Raw genomic sequence first — 26,073 nt, 5'->3', positions numbered from 1 at the left:
ACCCAGTGGTTGAACCATTGACTCATTGACCCAGTGCCTCGACCGAGTCGATCACCGGTCCAAGTCTGATAACACTGGAATTTACTGCTGCATTTGATATCCTGTGTTCGAATCTTGATTGAAGATAGAATTATATTTTTCTAACTGCTGCCCTCATTTTAACCAAAATCAAAGTATTATTATTTGTTTATAAATCCAAAAAAAATACCCCTACGAGATTTGAACTCGGGTCTCAACACAGATAGAGGAAGGAACTTACCAATAAGCCATCGAACTTTAATTGATTTGTTATCCACTAGTTAATTTGATATATTATACTACACCTTCACTCATCCAGAACACACAATCCTCACCTGATCTTGAACATCCTCAGAAGGTAAAACAACAGCATCCAGCCGCTGATGGATTTCCTTTCTTACTTGTCTTAGTTCTCAGTGTTTTTGGAGCCATAAGAAATATAGATTCAAGACCATGATTTGAAGAAAATAGCAACCCACAATTGAAAAATTAAGAACTGAATCTGCAAGAAATTAGCAACCCACAATTTATAAAAAAACAAAATAGAAACCCAAGACCATAATTTGAACAAATCTTAAAAATTTAATCTATTATGCAAGAAATCACGACAAAGAAAACCCTAATTTTATAATATCACCAAGCACTTTCCCCAAATTAAAAAGCTATTCATGATTTCATCCCAAATGAAGATAGCAGCAAGCAAAGGAAAAACGAAAGAAACCGACTCTTGCCCAACCGTCACTCTCACCATTTCAGGGGTGGAGACCGGGTAAGTGCCCAGGGCGCTGGGCGGTGGCTCCACAGATGCGCGTCTGGTTTTGCAGCGGCGGGGAAGAGGGGTGGGGTGGTGTTTGAAGCAGATGATGATATTGGAGCTTCGCGATGGAAGCAATACACGATACTTCGCGATGATGGACAACCGCTGTTGGAGCTACCACCGGCGAGATTGCCGGCGAGGTGGCCACTGAAGATGAAACTGAAATTGTTAGAAAGGAAAGGTTAGGGTTTATGAAGTTTCTGAGTTTCTCAGATAGATTAAAGATTTCAGATATTAAAAAAAACAAATTAAAAATATTATTAGTTGGGGGAAGGGCAAAAAATATTAAGTAGTTAAGGGACCTAAATGTGAAACAAAAAACTTAGTTGACATGGCAGCCTATTACACTTGGCATATTTTAATTGGAAGTAGAAGGGGGGGCATGACTGCTGTTTAAAACACAAACAGCATATTTAAGCTTGCCTATATTATAACTATTGGACTATAAGCATATCATTTTAAATTCTGCAAGATTTGACATAAGTGATCAAAGTGATCAATAATTTTGAATTTATAATTCAACAGATGAACTAGAAACCTATTGGTGTTTGGGAGTTCTTCATACCCAAAATTCACCGAGGAACTAACAATGTTATCATAGATGCGATATTATATGTACAAGAATTAAGATGTCAAAATTACTCATGTCTGCAGATATCCATGGATAAAAAGCCATGGTGGCTAAAATTACCCGAACCTACGAAGACTCATGGATTTATGTAATGATATTTTCTTTAGTTGTTTATTAATGCAACAATGATATATACACACCTCATTCTTTAAACACTTCATTTCCACCTATTTTTGTTTCTACTTCTCTCCTCTTATCATCTATCACATCTCATACTTTCTCTCTCTTACTTTTTCTTTTATTCCTATCTCTTACCTCATTCCACCTCTTCCACCTCTTTTTGAGGTGTGGAAGTAACATTTTCCTTATTAATGAGGTGGATACAAATATTGGTCTATTCGTACTCATGGATACTCACAGTCTCCTAAAAGATCAAGGGGAAGTCAAGACGTGTTTCGGGTAGCTCGGAGTTACTGACATTACAGCGGGATGATGATAAATTACAGCTGATACCAGGGGATTGGCATAACGATGCAGGGGTCACAACAAGAGCTCATAGGGCGCTGATTCAAAGCTAGTGTGCGGGTGTGCTATTTGATTGTCCGGAAGAGATTGCCATCCAGGGAATTGTGTGAGAAATTCGTGCTGCTATGTGTGGTTAAAATATGTCCGGGGTGTGGGTGACATGGAATTAAGGGATTTGGGCCGAAAGGAAAAGAGGAAAGCTGTGAGAAATGTGCTGGATCAGATTATACCGAATATTATTTTCTTGCAGGAGGAGACTAAGCTTAATGAAGGGCGAGAGTATGTGCTCAGAGGTTGGTTGAGGGCTCGGGGTTTAGACATTGCTTGCCTTCCTGCTTTGCAGGCAACGGATACGTGGACTGGTGATTCTGTAGCGAAAGGATATTTATAGTTGTTCTCAGATGGTTCGGGGTGACTGGTTTATTTTATTGGTGCTCAGATTACAGCAGAGTCAGGAGGAGTGCCTTGTTTGCAATGTTTATGGTCCTCATGATGGGGTGGGGCGTCAAGCAATGTTTCAGGAAATTGGTGACTTGCTGGAAACTTTTGAGGGTATGGTGGTGGTGGGGGGAGACTTCAATGCGATATTAAATGACGAAGAGCGACGGGGGTCAGGAGGTGGATCGAGAGGAGATGGTTCTTTTCAATTGTTGTCTGATCTGCATTCAATTGATTTGTTGTATTAAGTCGGGGTGTGATCGAGAGGAGGAATTGTGGGTGTGCTGCGTTTTTGTTTGACAGGGGAGGGATGTGTTGTATCTGTGTCGAGGAAGTAAATTTACTAGTTCTCTCTTGTTTTTACAATGTTTTGTGCAGGAGTTTGCTATTTTTGAGGATTGCAGGATGAGGGTGAAATAGACTTGGAAGGCTCATGTGGTTTAGTATTGAAAGGGGGATGTGTTTTGCCAAATTTGTGATGATGAATTATGGTGGCTTAAAAAAATTTCACTGTTGTTGCACTCATTTTTTAACACTGCTGCAGGGAGTTAATGAGTTGGCTGTTGGTGGCACATGTGATGGAGTCTGTAATGGAGCATGAGTTTGGCATACTTGGTGATGATTTTGTAGCTGATATGATGCTTGGCCATGTAGCTGAGATGTTTGCTGCAGAAATTTGTTTTATATACTGTTTGATTTAGGAGGTTAAGTGCATGAGGGCGTGTTATGTTGTAAAGGGAGGGTGTTGTTTCTCTTGAATATTGGTTTGTTCCCATTCCTATCTAGTGATTGTAGTACTCTTTTTCCTTCATTAGATTTTCCCATTGGGTTTTACTTTTGAAGGTTTTAATGAGACTCAATCTCTAGGTGTGTTTTTGGTATGGGGACATTAAGACCTTTGATGGTTTGGCCTTCTTTAATATATCTATTGAGAGGGTTGTTCTCATTATTTCTTATTGCTATCTAATAAAGTTCCTTTTGTTATTAAAAAATATTAAATTTCAGCATGTATTTGGAATTAATATTATAGCATTGTTATTATTAAAATAATTTATTTATGTTAATTTCACTTATTTTAATAAATACTATCGAATATATATATATATATACACACACATATGTGGATATTCTAGAACCCGTTAAAAGTTCATTAAATGTTTAATGGATATCCATGTGGATATGGAACGGGTACAAGTGTGGTTTTTCTATCAATAGAACGTGTGTGACTTTTTATCAGCGGAGCGGGTGACAGATAAGTTATATCCATGCTCATATGTATTAATTGACATCCATAACAACAATCAATAAAATAAGAATTCAAGAAAATTAAAACTTATTTTACTAATCATATAACACAATACAAAATAGGACATAAAATGAAAATACAATGCATATCATTTATCATCCTATTCATTTTTTACTTCATATTGTAATTAATTAAGAGTTGTTTCATTTTTCATTTCATCCTATATTAACATTTAAATTTCATGTAAGACTAAAAAGACAATCAATACTTTAACATGCATAATATTACCATGATGAGAATAGCAATTGCATTTTATTTAACCACCAATATATCATGCGTGTACAAATAGAATGGCCATAAAATATAAATAGGTATAAAGTAGCGGTAGTTTTATTGTGTACCAAGTTCAAACCTAGTCCACCCATGAATAATGTTTTTTTTCAAAAATCTACAAACGTTCCTACTTATGGTATATGTTATTCCTAATATGCTCCTTATATGTTAGAATTAATTTACAAAAAAAAAACCTTTTAATTTGCGATCTATATTTTTCTTGATCTTTAGTAGACAAGTCTATAACATAGATGTTTAATAATAAAAAAATGTCTACAAGAGAAAAACAATAGCACTCTACAGTAAAATTTACACTTTTTAGTTTATAATTATTTTAACAAAAATATTTATTAGGCGAGTAATCATATGTTTAGATTCTTCCCAAACACATTTAAGTTTCAATTGATTCCCGTCAATATTCTTTTGACACTGGGCCAGATTGTCGATATCTCCAAATACATGGTTTCCTTTTGCTACGCAAAAATAGACAACTAGGCCTAACCAAGGTTTTCTTGACGGGGATGTTTTTTTAGGTTTGGGGGACTTCCGCCCTTAAGTGTCATCCTGACTCAGTGAAAGTTTGGCTCGCAAGGTGCCAACCTCATAAAATATAAAAACATTGTCCGGTTCAATATTGCGATAAAGCTCTCCTTTTCCATTGCAGATAATCCACCTCATTAACAATATCCTTTATTATATTAAGTAATTCCCAAGATGGACGATCATAGCGTTCGTCCCACAAAAGTTCATCGTTTTGGACCATTTTAAGAAAAGCTTTTTTTTTTTCGTCTGACTCAGGAAATCTTGACCAGAAATAAGAGTTTATTAGTTCAATTAGCGTGCAATCAGCTTTTTCTAAAATGAGGTGCGAATGATGTTCATGATTAACTTGACAATATAAACGGACGACATTTAGACCCTTATCGTATTTCTTATATTTGATTGCTACACTATGAGATTTTTCTTTAACTTATACATGCAAAGATTATCACAAATTAAAATGAAGCCATAAATTCACAAAGAATAGTTATGTAATTGAATTTTGTAAGAAAAAAGAAGAGAAAAAATTGATTAATTCTATTTATTCATATTTACAACATGAATAGAAAACATTACTGTTAACAATTTTCGATTAATGAAAATAATAGAAAACATTGACAATTTTTTGAATTTATTCATATCCTAATTTAGCTAGACCCTGAATTCTAACTTGTCAGTGAAATTTTTTGGATTTTGTTTCGCCAAAGCTTAACAACCAATATTTTTAAATCCACATTGCTTGAGTGTTCTTTTGTGTATCTATGTCTTCCACATAACAAATTGCCACAAATCTGTCTTTGTGACTCTAATTTTAATAGCAGCAAGACCAGCACATAAATCATCAACAAGACTCTCAAAACCACATGGTTCCTTCAAGTTCTTGTTTCACTCCTCTCAGCACCTTCAGTCTATGATTTATAATCACAATGTACATGGAGACAATCAAAAAGTTATTGTTTGCAGCAGAACCGTTGAAGCCACAACCATTGGAACAAAGCGGGGGAGCCATGTTGTTTCACTTGATGATCGAGTATTGTCTAAATGTTTGTAATTATTAAAAGACTCAAGTTTTAAACAGTTGAGAATCGGAATAGTGAGGTTGTGGTGTGGTTTAATAAATAATATATATGTAATTGTAGTTTGTAACTAAATCCAATCAAGTCCGGTAAATAAATCTTTTATTATCTAATTGTTAATATCTATTTAATGATCCGATTATATTATGGTATGCATCATAATCACTGTTTTGACAACAATTATACATATTTTATATTGATTAAAACGTTTCTGACACACATATATGTATTTTATGTATAAAGAATTATATTTTATGTAATGTATTTGTAAGTGTTAGTTATGTTTGCAATATATGACTTTAACATTAAAAACATGGCTGAAGCACGAGAAAAGAACATTATTTTCATCCACAAGAAGGCGTCTCATGAATGTCGCAAATGTAATCAGATTGAGAAATTAGATGATGGTACGAGCATATCATATGATAAGGAGGAGAATATTTTTCAGGTGTTGGCTGATTATTTTGGTAGTTTTTTTCTCTTCTTCAAATCTAGATGGGATTGAGACCATTACCTTCTTTTTTTCTAGTAGATTAAAGTTGGAACACCTTTCGATGTTGTCTACACCTTTCTCTAAACATGAAGTGGAGGAAGCTCTTTTTCATTTGCATCCTACAAAGGCCTTCGATATGGCTGGTTTACCGGCTCTTTTTTTATCAAAAGTTTTGGCATATCATGGGTGAGGATGTCTCTGATTTCTGTCTGCAAATTTTGCGAGGGAAAGCGTCTTATTTCACTAATCATGAGTTTAGTGACAACGGTTAATTTTTAAATTATGTTGAATGGTAGTCCGAAGACACTTTCCGCTCCACGTCATGGTCTCCAACAGGGGACCCTCTCTCCCCATATCTATCTAATATGTGTGGTGAAGTTCTCTCTACTCTGGGTTTTTCTATCCCTAGGAGAAGAGTTTGTCTCAAGAAAGTGGTGAATGAAGTAAAATTCCCTAGGGCTATGGGAAGACACACGAAATTTGAGAAGAGAGAAGAAAAGAAGAAGGGTCAAGGTGGTGAATCCAGTGGCAATTTTTTAGAGTAGGAAGCGGCTGCAATGGAAGAAAACATAGGGAACCCGTTCATGCTTTTCTGGCAAAGTTTTTAGAGCCACATGGTGTTCTGACTAGGGTGAGAAATTCTCTTTTGATATGAAAATATTTGGCAATTAACATGGTATATGATTGTACATATGAATTTGCTCTTAACCAACTTGTGGGTTAGACTAATGCATGCAAGTCTTCTTAGGGTTGGAGGCCGATGTTTCTTTGCTCTAAGCAGAATGCCTTTTTTCGCTTGTTGACCTATTCAATTCCACAGAGAAAGTTTTGTTAGTTGTCTTGCTTGCTGGTCTTGGGTTTGTTGGTCTTAATTGGGACTTTTTGGGTGGTGGAGTTGTTTTCGTGTATTTGTGGCGCCATGGTTGTCCTCTTGTCCCTTTCTGGATCTGTGGTTTGGTTTGGCTTTGTAGGTGGTGTTTTCTCTTCCTTTGAGGTATTTTGTTGGGTTTGCTATTTTTTGAGTTTGGCCTTATGTGGATTTCTCTTTTAAGAAAATTTGTCTATTCTTGCATTATTTTCTTTCACATACACACATCCATGAAAAAGGCCCATAATTACGCTTATTACGTAGTTGTGTGCATTCTATATTAATTTATCAAATAATCAATTTACTTATGATAATTAACCATATAGTACCTTGTGTTAACCGCTTTTGTACAAATGATTGACCATGGAAATGCATATCAAGTTGATTTATGATTTGCCCAACTTCCACTCCAAGATGGTTAACCTCTCAATAAGCAATAATTTTTTTTTAAAAAAAATTGGAATTATCATTAAGAAACTCAAGAAGTCAAAGAGGATAGTATATCACACTGAACCAAATTCTCTAATTCCGGTGACACCTCTTTAATCCAAACCGAGTTGGAAAAAAGTGAAGAGTTCTTACCTAAGTAATCTGCAGCCACAAAATTGTCGGATCTACGAACAAAAGATAACTGAAAATAACTAAAAGGGGAGAAGTCGTAGAAGAATCACACCCCACATCTATATTAATTAAGACGGAAAATAATATTGACACTTACATTTCACCTTTTTCAAGAGATAAATAGGATGCAAATATAGAGAAATGAGTGATATATATGATATATGATGTTACCGAAAAATATAAAAAAAATAGAAAGAAAAAGTGAATGAAATAGAGATAAAAGAAAAAGTAAAGTGTGCATGCATAATCCATAATAAACTGACTAACAAAAAGTCAGCTTCCATTTTTAAGCCTAAACTAACCTCACCACTGCTCTACAGAATAGGACTTCCAATATTTTTTTATTTTTTACTTTTAAAGAAAAAGAAGTCTACATTTTTTTTTGAAACTGAAAAAGAAGTCTACATTGACATAGCTCAATAACTCAAATAATAAGAGTATGGGAACATATAGGTTGGGTGGGGCAGGTTTATGGATCAATCCCTAGTGGCTTTTATATATTCGTAGCTCATTGCAATACATTATTTCAAATTCAAAGATAATTTTAACTTGTTATATTAGAATTAATTTATTTTATAATCTAATAGTTAAAATAAATTCACATTTTGCTTAGGATCAATATCACTAAAAATATTTAACAGCATAAAATTATATATATATATAATATATATATAGATAAACATATCTTGAAAAATCCTATGTGTATAAATACCATAAGCTCTTCTGAGTTATACGATAGTTGAAGACAAAAGCGGTACAATTAGCATTGTAACTCATTGTGTTCTGGGAATCCCGGAGTATGAACGACCAGGACAGGAACAGGGACGGATACCGCCTGGGGGTAACCACCAGGGACGGTGGTTAGGTATTAGACGATCATGAGAAGGGACGAACACCCACTGGGTGTTCCCCTACCTCAGGGTAATGACGTGGACCGACTACCCCTTAAGACGATCGCACTCCTGGGCGACCAAACATATTCCCCCGCGCCCCTTCTGAACTGGCGACCGGGCTCGCCCCATAGTACAGAGCTACAGTTGGTCCCACTGTGTAGGGGTTGACCTAGGCCAACCACCCTACTGAACTAGGGTGGTTGAGCACATATCCCGAGGTACCCTGGACCGTTGGATCACTGCTTTGCGGCAGAAGGGGCAGAGAATCCAACGGCCCAGAGCAAACCAAGTACGGGCCATGCATGACGTTGCATGGCTCCAACCCTAGTTTCACTACGTGTAAATAAGGGGGGATCCTCCCCCCTTACTAAGGTAACTTACCCTCTTCACTCAACATGCTATCCTTCTAAAACCTTTACTTACTTTAGCATTGGAGTCCCTTGCAGGAGCTCCTCCCGGGAACGTCCAACTCGAAGGCTCACCACTTCCCCAGCTTCTCTCCGCTGCCCCACCTCCACTTCCCCAGCTTGGTCCTCCCGATCACATTGCTTGAAATGAAATTATTATTTTTACTTAATTAGTTTTGGTTTTCTTTGTCCACTACTGTACCATTCTGATTTAACACAAACCTCATGATAATAACACAAGTTTTTTCAGTAGGGATGTTCACAATCGATCCAGTCCAATGAAAACCGAAAAACAGATCCAAAAAAACTGTAATCCAATCAAACCTTAACCGTACAGATCCAAAATTGAGAAAATTGAAATTTTTTTATTAGATTAGATTGGACTTCAAATTTGATTTTCAAAACCGAACCAATACAATCCAAACTGAATGTTTACAAATACATATAATTTTATTTCTACATATATCATATCATTCGTACTTACATATTTACCTCTTATATATTTATAAAATTATTATATAAAACACATACTTATTTATATGAAGATATCTTTGGGTAAATAAACTTTCAAGTAATAATTAAGAAATATGCATCAAAGTGAACATATATTTGAAAAATATGTCATATATTATGTAGGATTAATTTTTTTTCTTCTTATTATTGAGAACTTGATATTTATAGCTTCTTTGAAAAACCGAAATCCAATCCAATCCGAACCGATAAAGATTGGATCAGATTGGTTTAGTTTAAAAAAAGAAAAAAACCGATTGGATGATGTAGTGATAAACCGAAGTGATTGGATCGGATGAATTTTCCCCTCAAAACCGAACCAACCTAGACCGCGAACACCCCTACTTTTCAGTGTGTTTTGTCCTCACTCAAGCACTTCCCGAGAAAGCTTCCCAGGAGGTCACCCATCTCAATATTGTTCCAATGGAAGCATACTTAACCTTGAAGTTTTTATGAGTTGGGCTCCCGAAAAGAAGATGCATCTTATTGTCATGAGTAGTAACAATTAAATTTTTTATGCCCTTCTCAACGGTATAGTCTCATACCTATACAGTCTCGGAATACTTGTTGTTCAGGTGCGAGATCGGTTCATTCATGTGTCCCTCCGCCTAGAAACATGTCATGAACCATTCCTTGTCCGTGCCTCACTACACTGGCGATCACTCCCCGCTCTCGTCAGCCTCGGGTGTCACATGCCCACCAGCTTCCGCTTGGTTCGACCTCGAACCACGAGAGAGGTTGGCTCTGATACCATTTGTGACATCTTAATCTGACGACTGGCCTCACGGTAACAACTTGAGTCTTTTCAGTGCGCTTTGTCCTCACTCACGCACTTCCCCATGAGGTCACCCATCCCAATATTGTTGCAAGACATGCATAGTAACCTTTAAGTTTTCATGAGTTGGACTCCCGAAAAGGAAGATGCATATTGTTGTCATGAGTAGTACCAATGAAATCTTTTATGCCCTCCTCAATTGTATAGTCTCATATCTATACACTCTTGGAATGTGTCTTGTTCAGGTGCGAGATCGGTTAATTCATATGTCCCTCCGCCCAGAAGCCTGCTAGGAGCCGCTCCTTGATCGTGTCTCACTGCTCGTCCTCGTCAGCCCGGGTGTCACATGCCCTCCAGATTATGTTTGGTTCGACCTCGAACCACGAGAGGTTAGCTATGATACCATTTGTAACATCCCAATCTGACGAGTGGCCTCACAGTAACAACACGAGTCTTTTCAGTGTACTTTGTCCTCACTTACGCACTTCCCCAGGAGGTCACCCATCCCAATATTGCTCCAAGACTACACATAACCTTAGAGTTTTTATGAGTTGAGCTTCCGAAAAGAAGATGCATCTTATTGTTATGAGTAGTACTAATCAAATATTTTATGCCCTTCTCAACTGTATAGTCCCATTCCTATAAACAATGAGTTATTTTGGACGTTTGATTAGAAAAAAAAAAATTATTGAGGAGATTCTCGTGGTAAATTTTAATATATGTGTTTGCTTGCTTTGTATATTTTCAAACTAATAAATTAACAAGCATATGGGCGGAGAGTTGGATATATATTTCATATATGATACCAACATTGGTATTTTGTAGGTAGCATGTGCATCATTAATCTTTTTATAATATGCGCGCTTCATTTTTTTTTTAAATTGGAAAGATAAATTGCACCCGTCAGAGATTGATCCCTGGACCTCCCCACCCAACTTACATGTCCCTAACTCTTATCACTTAGCTATCATTTGGGAACTCTATGATAAATGATGTTTAAAACTTCTCCACCAGTAAATCGTGTTTTTATAATATAATTAACGTTAAATATATGTTGTTTATAATATTTTTTTTTGTCTTGATCAAGGTATCCCCACAACCGATAGTCGTGAGACTAATCCTTCGCCCCACAGTCAGCGCACTAAGCAGTAGGGGGCTGGCCAAGAAATTTTTTCTATTCGCAAGTTTTTTATAATATGCTCTTTATATACTAATTTTTTTTAGTGGATAAACTAAAATTTATTTACAAATGAACTCTTTAAACTGTGGATCATGTTTTTCTTGATCAACAATATATACAAAACGTCATTTATTAATGTGGATGACTTTACAACAATCTCCATATCATCTTAGATAACTTTGGGGCAAACTTACTTCTATAGGTGATTAGACAGCACCGTGATTGATGTTATATAAATCATGATGGATTTCTTATCTATATAAATTAATATTCCAGTGTGAGAAGAACACTATCTAGTTATTATAAATAGAAGAGATTTGAGCTAGCTAGGCACCAATGTACAAAACATAGTCTTGAATGAAACCTGCATTGGTAGAATAACCTATAATGTCAATTCAGGCTGTATAGAAGCTGATATAGGTGTGAGAGAAGAGGAATTAACAAATTATATACCTTGTTCTCAAAGCAATTATTTGTAATATCAGCAATGCCCTCAAACTCAATGAATTTTGGGTAAAGAAATTCGGGTCTGTATACTTCAACTTGTTTACTTCAGCATCTGCTGTTACACTGACATTGTAAAATTAATTCCATGATTGATCGATTATACTATAAGTAACTAAGACTACATGGCAAATAAAAATGATAAGTTCATTGCACCTCATGGCAGTAGAATAGCAAATAAAATTTAACAAAAAAACACTAAATAGAAACTTTATCTCAAATCTAAACATCAATGCTGCATTCATCAATATTCATACCTAAACCGTAGAATTTACAAAATAACCAAGAAGTAATCTACTCAAATCCTTGCTACACCAAAAATTGGCATGCTTCAACAGCTTAGAGATTTATCTCAAATTAATTCAATCTGTAAAGCAATAAGAGAAGTAGAAGCACATTTGGGGATTCAAGTACACTTCAATGATTCGAAGTGGAAATCAAAGCAGCAAGAATTAGGAGAGGAAGATTCACCTTTCAAGGGGAGAAAGCACAAAGAGAGGGATCGATGCTTCAATTTAACTTGTGTGGCACTCCCAAACTGCATCGCGGGTTTGTGATCAGTTTCCAGCTCCATCGAGGAATCAATGTTCATTCTCCAATCCTAATTAGATTCAAGCAATTCGGCGAGAGTTGATGAGTTGGCAAAGAAAATAGGTGTCATCAGCGGCGTAGGCGAACCCATTAGAAAAACGAGAGACAAGAAAACATCATTGATTATGCTTAAAAGCCAAATAGACCAAGATAAATTTTGCATTGCTTCTCTGAATTATTGAAACTCTCCAAAGCAGGGATTTGGGTTCAGCTCCGTTTTGAGACTCTAGAGGATATTGTTCATTCTTTCCCCTTCATATCTCTCATACAAGATATTGACGAAATCAGAAATTTTAGACTGGGGCCAAAATCAAAGAAGGGGTGGGGGCCAAGAATATAGTTGGCCTACAATAATTGGTAAAACTAGCATACATTTTTATCACATGTAAAAAAAACAAATTGAACAGTTTGAGGGGGCCATGGCATGGGTGTGTCCCCCTCCCTCCATCATCGGTTGGTTGTCGTCACTTGCTATATAAGATTAAATGTATATACTTTCTTTTTGATAGACTTAAAGGCTCATTTGGTATGTAGACCTGTGCATTGTCGTCACTTGTCGCCAGGGGCGAAGCCACCGTGGTGGCTCACCAGGGCCATGGCCCCAGTCATCTTTCTGATTTTCATTGTGGTACTACTTGTTTTTTTTATGGCCCCTGTGAAAAAATAATACAAAACGAAAGGTAACATATATTATATAATAGAAGGTGGCTGAACGTTATAACCATGTTGGTTTCTCTACAAGACTTGTGTTTGAATCTCTCATGTCTTATATTTAAGTGTTGTGAGTAGGAGTCGAAACTCATACGTCAAAGTTCTCTTCAACATGTCTAACCACCAAGCAAAGTGAAAATATATTTATCATGTTCACAATTTATTTTATTTATATCAGTTATCATATGCTATTTTCTACGCTACTTCTTCAAAAGACAAACACACATTAGTTGGAATTTTATTTATTTTCAATTATAAGCAAAATATCATTAAAATTAAAATATAAGAGGTATTTCCACCCAAAGATACAAAAAATGTAGGGGAATGAAGAAAAGAAAAGATTTCAAAGGAATAGAATCAGCTTAGGAAAAAAACTCCACCCTTGTTTATATGTCAGTTCACAAGAGGTATATGAACAATTACATCCCATAAAAATCTCCTATTATGGTTCAATGCTTCACAACACAGCCAAAAGGACACGCAGAAATGATGATACAATAGCTAACTATGTTGTGTTCCCACTAAAGTCAACACGCAAATTGATTCACATACGGGCAAAACTTATATGCAGTACCATATGTGCAATTGGTACTGTTCTTCAATCAAAAAGCGACACATGGACACCCCATTAACTGTTTCACATTGGCTCTTTTATTTCTGGTAAAACCTCCAATTCCCCATTCCGTTTCCATGGAATATTTAACATATCTCCTATCTTCTGTGATGGGTTTAACTCCATTTTTTAAGACAATTAAAACCCATCCCAAGTTAAGTTATTAGCAAGAACATCATGGTAACTCTGTTTCTTATCTATATTTATTTCTACAGAAGCATCTCTTGAGTGACTATCGAGAACCATGGAAATGAAGATGTAAAATTTCAAAATCCCAACAACAACAAATGCAAATTAAAAGAGGGCTTTGTATGAAGAAATTGCAATGATGCAGGTAGAAATTGTGAACTTGATTCTGTTGATTCTGTACTCCACCGTGATTTCAGAGTCCTAGTGTCCTACCACTACCACCAAGCTCTTGCTCTGCACCACCGTGTCGTAGCGTCAGGGCTGGAAGTTTCAATCTTGACAATGGCAGAAGAGGGCCAAGAAAGTTCGCATGTTGTGAGGGCCGAGGGGTTGGAGATGAGAGGTTAGGGAAAGAGGGAAACGTGTTGGAGTTTTTTTCTAGATATTGTGTTGAAAAATTTATTACAGGTGTCATGATTTGGTTGGAAAATAGTACCAACAGCATAATTGGTACTGTACTTAAGTTTTCCCCTTCACATATACAAGTTAAGCAGTACCTTGGATTTGAAACCCATTCATAAACTGAAAATCTGAAGTTTTTGTATTTAGTAGTAATTTAACTCCAACTTCTAAACCGGACCAAGTCAAAAACACACTCTACATTGAGTTGGCCATCACTGAAGATGAGAGCAATTGGATGTTTTGGATATACAATAGAAATTACAGTAAGTTATAGTGGATAGAAACAACTTTATTTTACTTTTGTCCGCTATAATATTTTTTAGAGTGGTTCCAAACATGCACATATAACTATTTTGTTTGATCTTTGGTCCTCCCCATTTTCAAAATCCCGGCTCCGCCTCTGCTTGCCGCCCCCAATTCTTCTAATAAAAATTTAAAAGTTGGATTTCAGCACATGGTACCGACCTGTGCATTGTCCCCGCTTTGACATATATTAGCTCCATTTTCGACGTGAGAGTGTGTTGGTATACAATTTGTAATTACCTTTGTAAGGAATTTATGGTCCCAAAAGCATGCCCTAACCCGTGGTGGTGACCAGAACTGAATCCACAATAAATTTTATAAATAAATAAAACTTAGGACTATTACATTATGATCAAGGACAAACACGTCCCAAGTTGCTTATTAACCTATTCTTATTCGATAAAGAAGGAAAAGTAGTTAATCATAGCTATAATCCCATCATGTAACGATGCTCTAACCGAAGCAAAATACAGAGCCTATTGAAATAAATTACCAACAGAAATAAGTGATGCATCCTTCTCGAGTTCAATTGCTCCAACTAGAGAGGATTTTGTACCCTTCAAAAATTGGCTGTACCATTTTGCGGAAAGCTTCGGGTATCTTTTCAACTCTGGATCATTCCTATCAACATAGTATAGGCCGAAGCTCGATCTGTATCCATCCAGCAATTCAAATAGATCAAGGAAAGACCATGCAAAATACCCCCTTATATTTGATCCATTTCTGAAAAAATATAAAGAACAAGAAAATTAGCATGATACAGAAAATCAAAGAAAATATAAAATCCAAAGGTATTTATCTCAGTTGAGTTTATTTGCATCATATCTCGTGTGTATTTTTGACATGTTTTTTTTTCATTCATTCTGTAAGTAACATGTGTTGTAACCTGGTAGACCGACATGGCATGTTTTGTAAATAGCTTAGTTATACGCATATGGCAATGAGCACTTATAACATAAGCACTTATTTGTAAGCATATTTGAAAAACTTATTGGAATAAGTAAAGAAGTTATAGGTAGATATATCATATATATAAGCAATATTTCATAAGCTAATTTGATAGACTCGAAAATAAGTTCAAAAGACGTTATAGGATGTTTGATCAAAAACTTATTTAAATGCTTATGCTATAAGATAAGCTCATAAGCTCATCCAAATGCATCTGTCGTCCAATAGATTCAAAATCCATAATTTTGATTTCTAAGGCAATGTAAAAAATGCTTCACCATCAACTACGGGTATTTTGTCAGCAGTTATGAAAATATAGCTTTGAGATTGAATTGTCATGGTAAAATGGAGCATAACTTACCTCAGTGCATCGAGCACGGCACCAATGTATCCATGCAAGTACTTCACCCTTGACTCGTCTTGAAGTGTTGAATTGCTTGCTGTCCTTTGACCTAACAAGCCAAACGAAATTTTCATTAGTAATCAACCCACTGGAACTCACCTTGTGGGACATTTTCATTAGACTTGTATGATTCTCTTCTCGGTTTTCTGTATATAAAAACTATTTTCAATTTTTGTTTTTGACAGAAAAAGAAGGAACTTTTATTTATCAAGTCTTCCTTGAGAACAAAGCTCTCCCAAGTGAGCTCCATTAGCAATGCATATGCCCCTACCAAACATTCCCATTAAAGGAAAACCCCCACCCCACTATTGTGCACACACAAAAGAAGAACAAAATTAAAAGATCCTAAAGGAAATTAAATTACTTAATATACTAAAGTGTCGTTTTTCAGGCCTAGGACAAATTCAGATGGGCCAAGAACCGTGCTACATCAATGCACGACTAAACTGACTTTGGCAGCACGATATGTTGTATCCCCAAAGCGAATTGAACCATGCTATAAGAACAAGACCGCCACCATGACTTCACCCACCATGCAAGTCTTGCAATATGCAAATCCCATATCAGGTTGTCTTGGTGTTTGGTGGGTTTTGGGGTTTTTCTGGCGGTGGTGGTTTTGGAAAACGCGGGATTAGGACGGGCTCGTGTCGATGGAAGCTGGTGGGGTGTGGTGTAGCTGGTTGGCTCTTGTGTGGTTGTCGGTCGCTGGTTCTTGTTCTATGTAGATTGTTCGTTGTGGCTACGGTCGTTTTGCACACACGTGTGATCTTTTTTTTGCCGTTGCTGCGGGTCTGGAGGCTGTTTTGGAGCCTGTGCAAGCGTTGGTGTATTTTGTGTTTGTTTCTTCTCTTAGTTTTAGGTCTCATCTCTATAACGCTGTTGGGTTTAAGTTGTTGGGGCTTTTGGTCTGCTCTATTGGGTTGATCTATGTTTGCATGTGTCGTGCGGCTTGATAGGTTCCTTCAGTTGAATTTGTTGTTGTTTTTTCGACTTTTATGGAGATCTTTCTAGAGGACTAGGCTTGGGGGTTTTACTCGGCTTTTTAGCACGCTCTTGGGCGTGTGGGGGGTTTTTAGATTCTTTGGGAGGTTTTTGCTATATGATTTGAGTTTTGTCTAGTGTTATGCTGGCTAGGTTACTGTACCAATGTTGAGAGGGATGGTTTCTCAACATTTCTTATATATATATATATATAATTTTCAAAAAAAAAGTTTAATTTCTATGCACTGACGATGTAAAGTTTTTTTACACAGTCAATCAATCAGATTTCAAGGATGTGAGAAAACCTGTTTTTTTATTTAATTTCATTAACTGACGTGGCACTTCCTTACAATCTAATTGGTTGACGGTATAAAAAAACTTTACATTGTCAGTGCATCATCCTTTTTCTCTATTCAATAACCTGTGGTAATATTGGTTACATGTATTAACATGGAAGGGGCTTATGAGTTAGAATAGTCATTGGTTGAAATGCTTAATGTCTAATGCTATTTGATTTTGTCTGTTAGCACACAAAAACCATGCATGACAATGGATATGGCTTTCCTCAAAGACACTAATTTCAGTATTGAACAAGAGATAGACATACAGACCATTTTCATGAATGAATATAGGAGGATTGTTGTAAAGGAGCTTGAATTTATCCAGCAATTCCCGTAAACTCCATGGTGTGACAGGGTACTAAGTCATGTAAAGGCAGAATGTTATGCAATGTAGTAATCTAACTAATTGAATCAATTAATTAAGAGGATTCTTATTTCTATTATTTTTAACTGTTACCTCTTCCTCTGAAAATAGACCTTGTCCAACTGCAAAACACAGAAAAGCAGGTCAATAATTCGACTTTCTCCACCAATTATTCAGCTATTTAAAGGTTGCATGACTAACTACAATATTTCTATCCACAATACTTAAAAAATAAAATGCATACAGATTAATTTTGCAGCCATGTCTGCAATGAAGTCTCTCAGGTTCGTATTCAGGGCGTCAGAATTGTCTGTGACATTGATATCGTTGTAGTGAATTACACCTATAAAGTCATATGAATCCTTAACTTGTTGGGATTCATGGTTTGTGAAGACTGGAATTCTTCGACCTGCATTTTCCTTCATGGAAATGGGATAGTCTCCATGCACCAAGGGTTCCATAATCCTGCAACAAAACAGGCATATAAAATTGACATATCCTTCACATGATATCAGCCACATAATTTAGGTCTATAAGGAAGTAAGGAACTAAGTGCCTATTTGGATATGAACCAAAAACCACTTATTGGAGCTTATCTGCTAAAAAAAACTGGATAAGAATGCTTATTGGTTTAACATAAAAGAAAACTTCAAAAGTAAACATCCACCTATCTTAAGTACAACCAAAATCCAAGAACAAAAGGGGAATTGAAGAGATAAGTACACGAACAAATTTTATGTCTGTAACTTACCAACCAACCATAAAATCGTAGGCTCTTTGAGATGCTACCTTGTCTTTCTCTGTGTTCGTATGAGGACGGAACCCCCCCATTGTATAGACAGAGATACCAACAAATCCATGTTGATGACCCTGCAATGTAACTTAGTCTCTATGGAATCAAAAACATTCTTTGCCAATAAAGTTAACTACATGTTGGATTGGGCGACTGACAAGGATTAAGATTTTATTTAAGAATATAATATAAAGCCTTTGCCATCCAAACATATAAAAGTAACAATAACGAAAAATCCATAAAATAAAATACACATTTTGAAAAATGATTAACTGACATACCCTATACTTTCTTCTGTACAATCTCACAGCGGAAGAATGTGATAACAAAATATGATGAACTGCTAAGTAGGGCTCAATTGTTGAGTTTCCCCTAGTGCTATTTGTAAGGCAAAATGGGGGAGAACACCGTTGAGGTGGGGCATTTCCCTGATCATAACCACCCAAGGAAAAGACATTGGGCTCGTTCACTGTAGTCCAATACTTCACTCTATCGCCAAACTCTCTAAAACACACATCGGCGTACTTCGTAAAGTCTCTTCTGCATTGACATTTGAGTAATTTCATATTTCTCAATTACATCTAAGGTTGTAATACAATGAAATTCTATCCTGAGTAGAAGAAAAACATATATTAGGAAAAGAATTCAGAGCATTGAAATGTGGTAGGCCAAAGATCATATGATATGAGCATGAAATATTACTATAATAAACGATAAAATAGAATAGTAGTATTAACTAGAGAGCTTATAAAAAAAGTATTAACTACAGAGAACCACAAAGCAGAATAATAGCATAGTGCCTGATTTTTTGGACAAATTGAGTAGTCATACTTCAAGCAGCAATATCCTTGGTGCCTTCAATAATATGGAACTAGTGTGTAGATTCAAGGGTGAAGCACCTTACTTTATACAATGTGATTGATGCATTAGAAGTTTGAAGATTTGATTTCATCAACAAGTTAGTACAACTGTAAGAGCATGGGACATACATGATATCACGACTAACCCATCCTCCATATTTATCATCAAGTGCCTGTGGAAGATCATAGTTGTGTAGTGTTGCATGTGGTTGGATTCCTGATTAAGGGAAAGAATAGACTAAATTAATTGAATAAAAAGAACTGATTTGAAAGTTCTTTTTGTCGAATTTGAAGTCACGTTTGGTCTTGCAAATTAAGAAACTCATGTTCAACCTTTGCTAATAATCAATTCATTGATGAGATAGTTATCTTGCAAATTAAGAAACTCATGTTCAACCTTTGCTAATAAGTTCATTGATGAAATTGTTGTAGTACTGCAATCCCTTTGGGTTGACCTGTCCTCTACCATCTGGAGAGAATCAAAAGCATGCATTTTGAATGGCATTCAGAAGGGCTTTAGTGGATAAAGATAACTAGAGCACTAAAATTCAGTGTTACTTGTTATGTACTCAAGAATAAGTTCAGTAAAATACTTGGTATCAGTCTAGACCAAGAAATGGAAAATCTATAAGCTTCAAGGCCTGTTTCCACCATGAGTTGGACATCTTCCTGCATTATATAGGTTTTTCAGGGAAAACTGTAATGGTTGCACTGTCTCAACCAGCTTATGCATCAATCTATTTAATGTTATAAAATTATCAAGTGGTTCACAAAGAATGCGTTACTTGGCAAAAGTGAAAACATTGAAGCTTAGTGTATTATGACTTACCTTATATCTGTGGTATCCATCACAGGCTACATCTCCATTTTCTCCATGTGCAAACCCTGTTCATAAAAACGTTAGCACCACCATAGTCTATCTTATGTTGAATGGTAAAAACTATCATACCATAATTGTATCATACCTTAGTGACCTGGACCAATTAAAAAACGTTTGACGGTAAGTTTTGACTTTTTATTTTATTTTTAAAAAAATATCTATAAATATAAAAAATTAGATAATTGATAACTAAAATTGTTAGCTTGGGTTAAGTTAACCTAGTATGGTTATGATAGGAAAAATGGAGATTATTGAAGTTTCCAGAAGAGGGAAAATAGAGAGAGTTAGGGTTCATTGTCTGGGTTGTTGTTGATCGTCGGCGGCGGCGGCGGCCCCATCCCGGAGGTTGAGGCTGCTGGCCTAATGAAGCAGCTTCTTGAAGCCATCACGCACTGTCACCGGCTCGGCGTCGCGCACCGTGATGTGTAGCCGGATAATGTTTTGTTTGGTGCCGGTGGAGATCTGAAACTGGCGGATTTTGGTTCGGCGGAGTGGTTTGGTGACGGGAGGAGGATGAGTGGGGTGGTTGGGACGCCGTATTACGTCGCGCCGGAGGTTTTGATGGGGACGAAGTGTGGAGAGAAGGTGGATGTGTGGACCTGTGGAGTGATTTTGTACATCATGTTGAGCGGGACGCCGCCGTTTTACGGTGATTCCGCGACGGAGATTTTTGAGGCGGTTATTAGGGGGAATCTGAGGTTTTCTTTAGAATCTTTCGGAATATGTTTCTCCTGCTGCTAAGGATCTCTTAAGGAAGATGATTTGTAGGGACCCTTCTAACAGAATCTCTGCAGAACAAGCATTGAGTATGTTCTTGTTACTTTCAATTGAGATTTTGCTTTTTGTGTGGTTAATTTCAATGGGGTTTTGATTCTGATTGTTGTTGTGGATTTTGATTTTCAGGGCACCCTTGGTTCTTGAGTGCTGGTGATACTGCTAGTGTGACTTTAGAAAATGTGGAGGGCTTTACTAGAAGGAAATAGAGACATGACCTGAAGCTACATGCAGCTAGTTTTGGCCCTTTTGGTCTGTGCTGGAGGCAGAGGAAATAGAGGAGGTTGTTGTAAATGCTGGTGATGCGGTGGAAGTAGATTTTGCTGTTTTTTTCTTGTGTTTTTAGGTTTAGGAAGGTGAAGACTCTTAGATATGAGTTTGAGAGGGTCTTTGTCTTTTGGGGTTTTTCTTTTATCTTCTCTGTTTGGTTTTCATCTTTTCTTCATGTAAAGGAACATGGGAACTAAGAAGTGAGAGGGGTGAAAAATCTGAATGGCTTCAAATCTCCTTCATAATAGAAGAGAGGAGTTTGATGCTTTCAATGTAGCTTTTGTGAATATGGAAATAAATTTTGGATTTGAGTGTGTCTAACTCCACAGTATGTAACATGATTTGAGTGATCATCATGCTGGTTAAGATGATATATTGACATTGTTAGAAAGGCACTGTATGTGTATGCCAAATTTTGATGCTTCAGACATGGTTAAATGCCCTTTGGTTGGCCTTTTTGAGTTATCTAATTTTATATGGTACCCCTTTAAAAAGATTTCAAATACTCCTTTCAGGACTGGTTCAGGGAATCACATGCATGTATGTCCAATATAGTGTAAGCATTTGTGGGGAAGGGAATTTCTACTTAGCAATATATGTGGAAGTATGGAATTGGTGAGGATATTGGTATAACTCTGGTTTGCTGTCAAAAGGAATGATGAAGGGCTCTATTGGTTGCTGCACATTGTAATTTTGGGGCTGCTGGTATATGTCTCCTAAGGGGTTTAATGAATTGTTTTGCAAACTGCTTCTTGTGTTCTTTCTTTTTATCTTTTGATTCTTTTGTAAGTTTTCTGGGCAGCATCAGTGGTACTTCAATGTGCTCTGTTTTGTGGCTGCTCCTTTTGTCCTTTCACTTTTTATTAGAAAAAATTAAAGTACAGGTGTTGAAGTGTTGAACACAAGAATGAATTTCAACAAGACAACAATCACTACATTTAATAATAAAAAAAGGTAGATAGGTGTTGAAAGTATTTGGCCCAAGCACCAACCATTAATATCTTAAATAGCTTAAGTTAAAACAATTTAGTTTAAGGCATCAACTCTAACTACCTATCCGCCCCTTCCCTTAGTGCTTAGTCGACCTTAATTTAAGGCATCAACCCTAGCTACCTTTCAGTCCCTTCCCTTAGTTCTTAGTCGCGCTTAGTTTACGGCATTAACCCTATCTACCTCTCTGACGCTTCCCTTAGTGCTTAGTTGCGCTTAATTTAAGGCATCAACCCTAACTACCTCTCCAACCCTTCCCTTAGTGCTTAGTCGCGCTTAGTTTAAGGCACCAACCCTAACTACCTCTCTGACCCTTCCATTAGTGATTAGTTGCTCCGAGTGTGTCATCAACCCTAACTACCTCTCTGACGCTTCCCTTAGACCTTAGTGCTTAGTTGCTCCGAGTGTGTCATCAACCCTAACTACCTCTCCGACCCTTCTCTTAGTGATTAGTTGCTCTGAGTGTGTCATCAACCCTAACTACTTTTCTGACGCTTCCCTTAGTGCTTAGTTGCTCCGAGTGTGTCATAAACCCTAACCTAACTACCTCTCCAACCCTTCCCTTAGTGATTAGTTGCTCCTAGTGTGTCCTTAGCCCTAACTACCTCTCTGACGCATCCCTTAGTGCTTAGTTGCTTCGAGTGTGTCATCAACCCTATGTACCTCTCCCACCTTTCCCTTAGTTAATAGTTGCTCTGATTGTGTCATCAACCCTATGTACCTCTCCACCCTTCCCTTAGTGATTAGTTGCTCTGAGTGTGTCATCAACCCTAACTACCTTCTAAAATATTAATATATTTTTTCTAATGAAATCTTAATGTTGTATTTATTTTCAAAATATTATATTCATTTTTGCTAATGAAATCTTAATGTTGTATTTATTTTCAAAATGTTATATTTATATTTTCTAATAAAATCTTAATGTTGTATTTATTTTCAAAATATTATATTATTTTTTGTAATGAAATTTTAATGTTGGTATTTATGTTCAAAACATTATATTATTTTTTCTAATGAAATCTTAATGTTTGCATTTATTTTAAAAATATTTTATTTACTTTTTCTAATGAAATCTTAATGTTGTATTTATTTTCAAAATATTATATTATTTTTATCATAGATATACTGTTTGCATTTTGTTTTTCAACCATCACGTTATTTAGTTTACAATTTCAGAATAGAAACTAGAAATAGTCACTATTCAGATTTAAATGACCATAGTATGGAGAGAATTAGGGATCTACGGCAGCCTCTCCCAATTCCTTCTACCGTTTCTTAAGAATTAGCAATGGATTTGTCAATTCAGTTCACAAAGGCAGCTTATTTGCACAAACAATCGATGAGTTAGTTTCTTCTGAGTTCATCTCCATTTTTCTTCCTTTATTCTCTCCTACTCCTTTTCAAGATTCATCATATTCACCATTGCTGTACCAGATTAAGGTTAACATTCCCCAATACTCCCCAGCATCCCAAAAGCTTCATGTTCATCATCCCAAAATCTACTTTTATAATTGTTAAGTTCATGATTGAAAGTGGAAGCTTTATTGTGCGGTTTTTGAACAATATTACAACAAATTTACAATATGAAGAAATTAGTTCTGGAAATTGAAGTTTCGCGTTTTAGTACAAGGAGAATTAGGGGCTTATCAAGATATCAAAGGGCCTTAGAGAATAGAAAAAAACTATAAACCATACACAACATAAACAAAACCCATCTTCATCTCCCTCATCCATCTTCATCATCAAACAACAAAAAACCCAGATTTAAATTAACTAAAATAATCCAGTCTCCAGAATCTCAAACCCTAAGCTTCAATAACCAAATCTAAGCTTCATTAAACCAGAGTTCATGAGCTTCATTGAACCAATCGTGGTTGGTGGCGTAGGAGGGGCGAGATCTGCGAGAGGTATAGGATCTTGAGCTCGTCGCCGTCGCAGTCAATGCGGTGCGACTGCCGCTGGAGCGCATCCATCATCGACAGCCGCGGGGTTAATGCGGCGATTGAAGATGGGTTACTCAGTACCCAGAGATGGAGAAGATGAAGATCTGGTACGAGGAAGAAGGAATTTGTTTGGTGTTGGTTCGGCTATGGCAGATCTAGTGGTGGTGGTGGTGGTGAGAGGGAAGAAGATAGTGGTGTTGGAGGTGGAGGAAGGAGGGGGCAGTGGTTGTCGTGGGTGGTGGGTTCGTGGGGTTTTGGCTGGTGGTTGCCGTGGGATTGATGGTGGCTGGGTGGCAAGGAGGTTTCAGGGAGTGGCTGAGGTTTGATTTGACGATGGTTTGAAAGCAAGGTGAAGTTTAGTAAGAGGAAGATGAAGGAGAAAATATTAAACCATGTTTAAAGTATTGGGAATACAATAAGTTACTGAAATCTAACTAGGGTTGGTTAACCATGGGTTAAGAAAAATTATTTTCCAACTTTTTAATATTAAAATACAATAGAACGAAAAATGATAAATTAAACTAACCCACTTAAATTCTACTGGTCCACATCAGCTCATGTATCATACCCACAATCTTTCTTGTGGTATGGTAGCAAGCACCATGTTGAATATATGACCACCATAGTCTATCTTGTGTTGAACATATTCCCAGCTTCTCAATGATTAAAACTCACTAAAAGGCGCCACGTAATAATGAAGGTGCTTTAAAGAGACTTTGATAAAATTGAAAACTTTATCGGACGTGTACTCGTGTGCCATTGACCTATATGATGAGATCCGAGTTGATGGTGATTTTAACAAACAAAACTGAAATTGAAGTGATTTATATTCGGATATATGGTGGAATTCAATTTAGAAATTAAATCACAAAACTACTGCAGAATATAGAGTTTGTAGCTTTATCTAAAAGTTAATTGATTTTCAAATGCTTGCAAATATATGAAAAAAAGGGAACCAACCAGCATGGGCAAAAGCATCCCAGATGCTAGGAGTTCTTCCATCTTTATTAGCAGCTCCTTCCACCTGTGTCATGATCACTTAGAGAATAATCAATTACAAAGCTTAACTGGTAATTAATTAGCATTAGAAATTACTGAAATGCTTAATTTGGGGAAAAGGAGAAAGAAGAAAGAGGTAACTGATTACCTGATAAGCAGAGGTGCCTGAACCAAACACAAAATCAAGTGGGAAGTCAAGTCTGGTATAGTTGTTATCAGCAGCAGCACTCACACTCAGCACTCTGACAATAACCAAGTTCAAAACAAGGAGAGTAATCAAGAAATATACGCTGCTGGAAGATGTTTCTGGTTCCATCGTCAACCCTCCCTCCTGAATTAATTTTCTAATGGTGTTATTTGTATTCAAAAATGTATGGCGTGTCTTCTGTTTTCTTTTTTCACTAGAAATTAAAAACACAACGTGCTTCTCTTCTCTCTGCACGCGGGGTATATAATATGTATGGTGTATGTATTCATTTCATTCAAGTCAGACAATGATGTTTAATTTTTTGTAGGCTTAATTACAACTTTGGTCCCGGACAGCTACCAATGCCACGATTTTGGTCCCCACCTAATTTAATTACATGGATGGTCCCTGATGTTGTAGGCAGTGTGCAACATTAGTCCTACTGTTTATTTCTTAATGGAGGAGACTTACGTGGACGTCTAGTTGGAGAGAAAAAGGATATCTGAGGAGAGAGGAAAGCACGTGAGTATCACGTGAACCTTATATGAACTCATTATACCCAAATCTGAAACCCTAGGGATCTAAATCGCGTTACTTTCTTCGTTCCAGGGAGGTCAGGGGTTTGGGTATAATAGGTTCAGATAAGGGTCACGTGATACTCACGTGCTTCCCTCTCTCCTCATACCTCCTTTCTCTCTCCAACTGGACGTCCACGT

At 36.7% G+C, this 26,073-nt stretch overlaps 1 protein-coding gene and 1 long non-coding RNA gene across 3 annotated transcripts; both read right to left on the bottom strand.

Annotated features, from left to right (window-relative positions):
- Positions 1 to 11,443: 11,443 nt before the first annotated feature.
- On the bottom strand, positions 11,444 to 12,733 carry LOC130735466 (uncharacterized). 2 transcript variants are annotated; one of them, XR_009018465.1, is made up of 3 exons: positions 12,287 to 12,733; positions 11,765 to 11,881; positions 11,444 to 11,675 (listed from the first exon to the last, which is right to left on the bottom strand). It is a non-coding gene; the product is annotated as an uncharacterized LOC130735466 (long non-coding RNA). The 2 variants fall into 2 exon arrangements; XR_009018464.1 differs by having other exon boundaries at positions 11,765 to 11,870.
- A 2,189-nt stretch (positions 12,734 to 14,922) lies between these two features.
- Positions 14,923 to 25,586, bottom strand: LOC130738448 (hydroxyisourate hydrolase-like). The gene is made up of 13 exons (XM_057590430.1): positions 25,319 to 25,586; positions 25,132 to 25,195; positions 20,144 to 20,199; positions 19,908 to 19,983; positions 19,712 to 19,783; positions 19,444 to 19,531; positions 18,736 to 18,994; positions 18,413 to 18,531; positions 17,906 to 18,126; positions 17,755 to 17,783; positions 17,568 to 17,655; positions 15,934 to 16,024; positions 14,923 to 15,347 (listed from the first exon to the last, which is right to left on the bottom strand). Exons 1-13 carry the CDS (start codon positions 25,484 to 25,486, stop codon positions 15,101 to 15,103), a joined length of 1,578 nt encoding a protein of 525 aa, XP_057446413.1. The 5' UTR covers positions 25,487 to 25,586; the 3' UTR covers positions 14,923 to 15,100.
- Positions 25,587 to 26,073: the final 487 nt, after the last annotated feature.

Source organism: Lotus japonicus, chromosome 2 (genome assembly GCF_012489685.1).
Source record: "Lotus japonicus ecotype B-129 chromosome 2, LjGifu_v1.2".
NCBI lineage: Eukaryota > Viridiplantae > Streptophyta > Magnoliopsida > Fabales > Fabaceae > Lotus > Lotus japonicus.
Note: the sequence above shows the minus strand (reverse complement) of the source record. Positions and strands in the feature narration are given on the sequence as shown.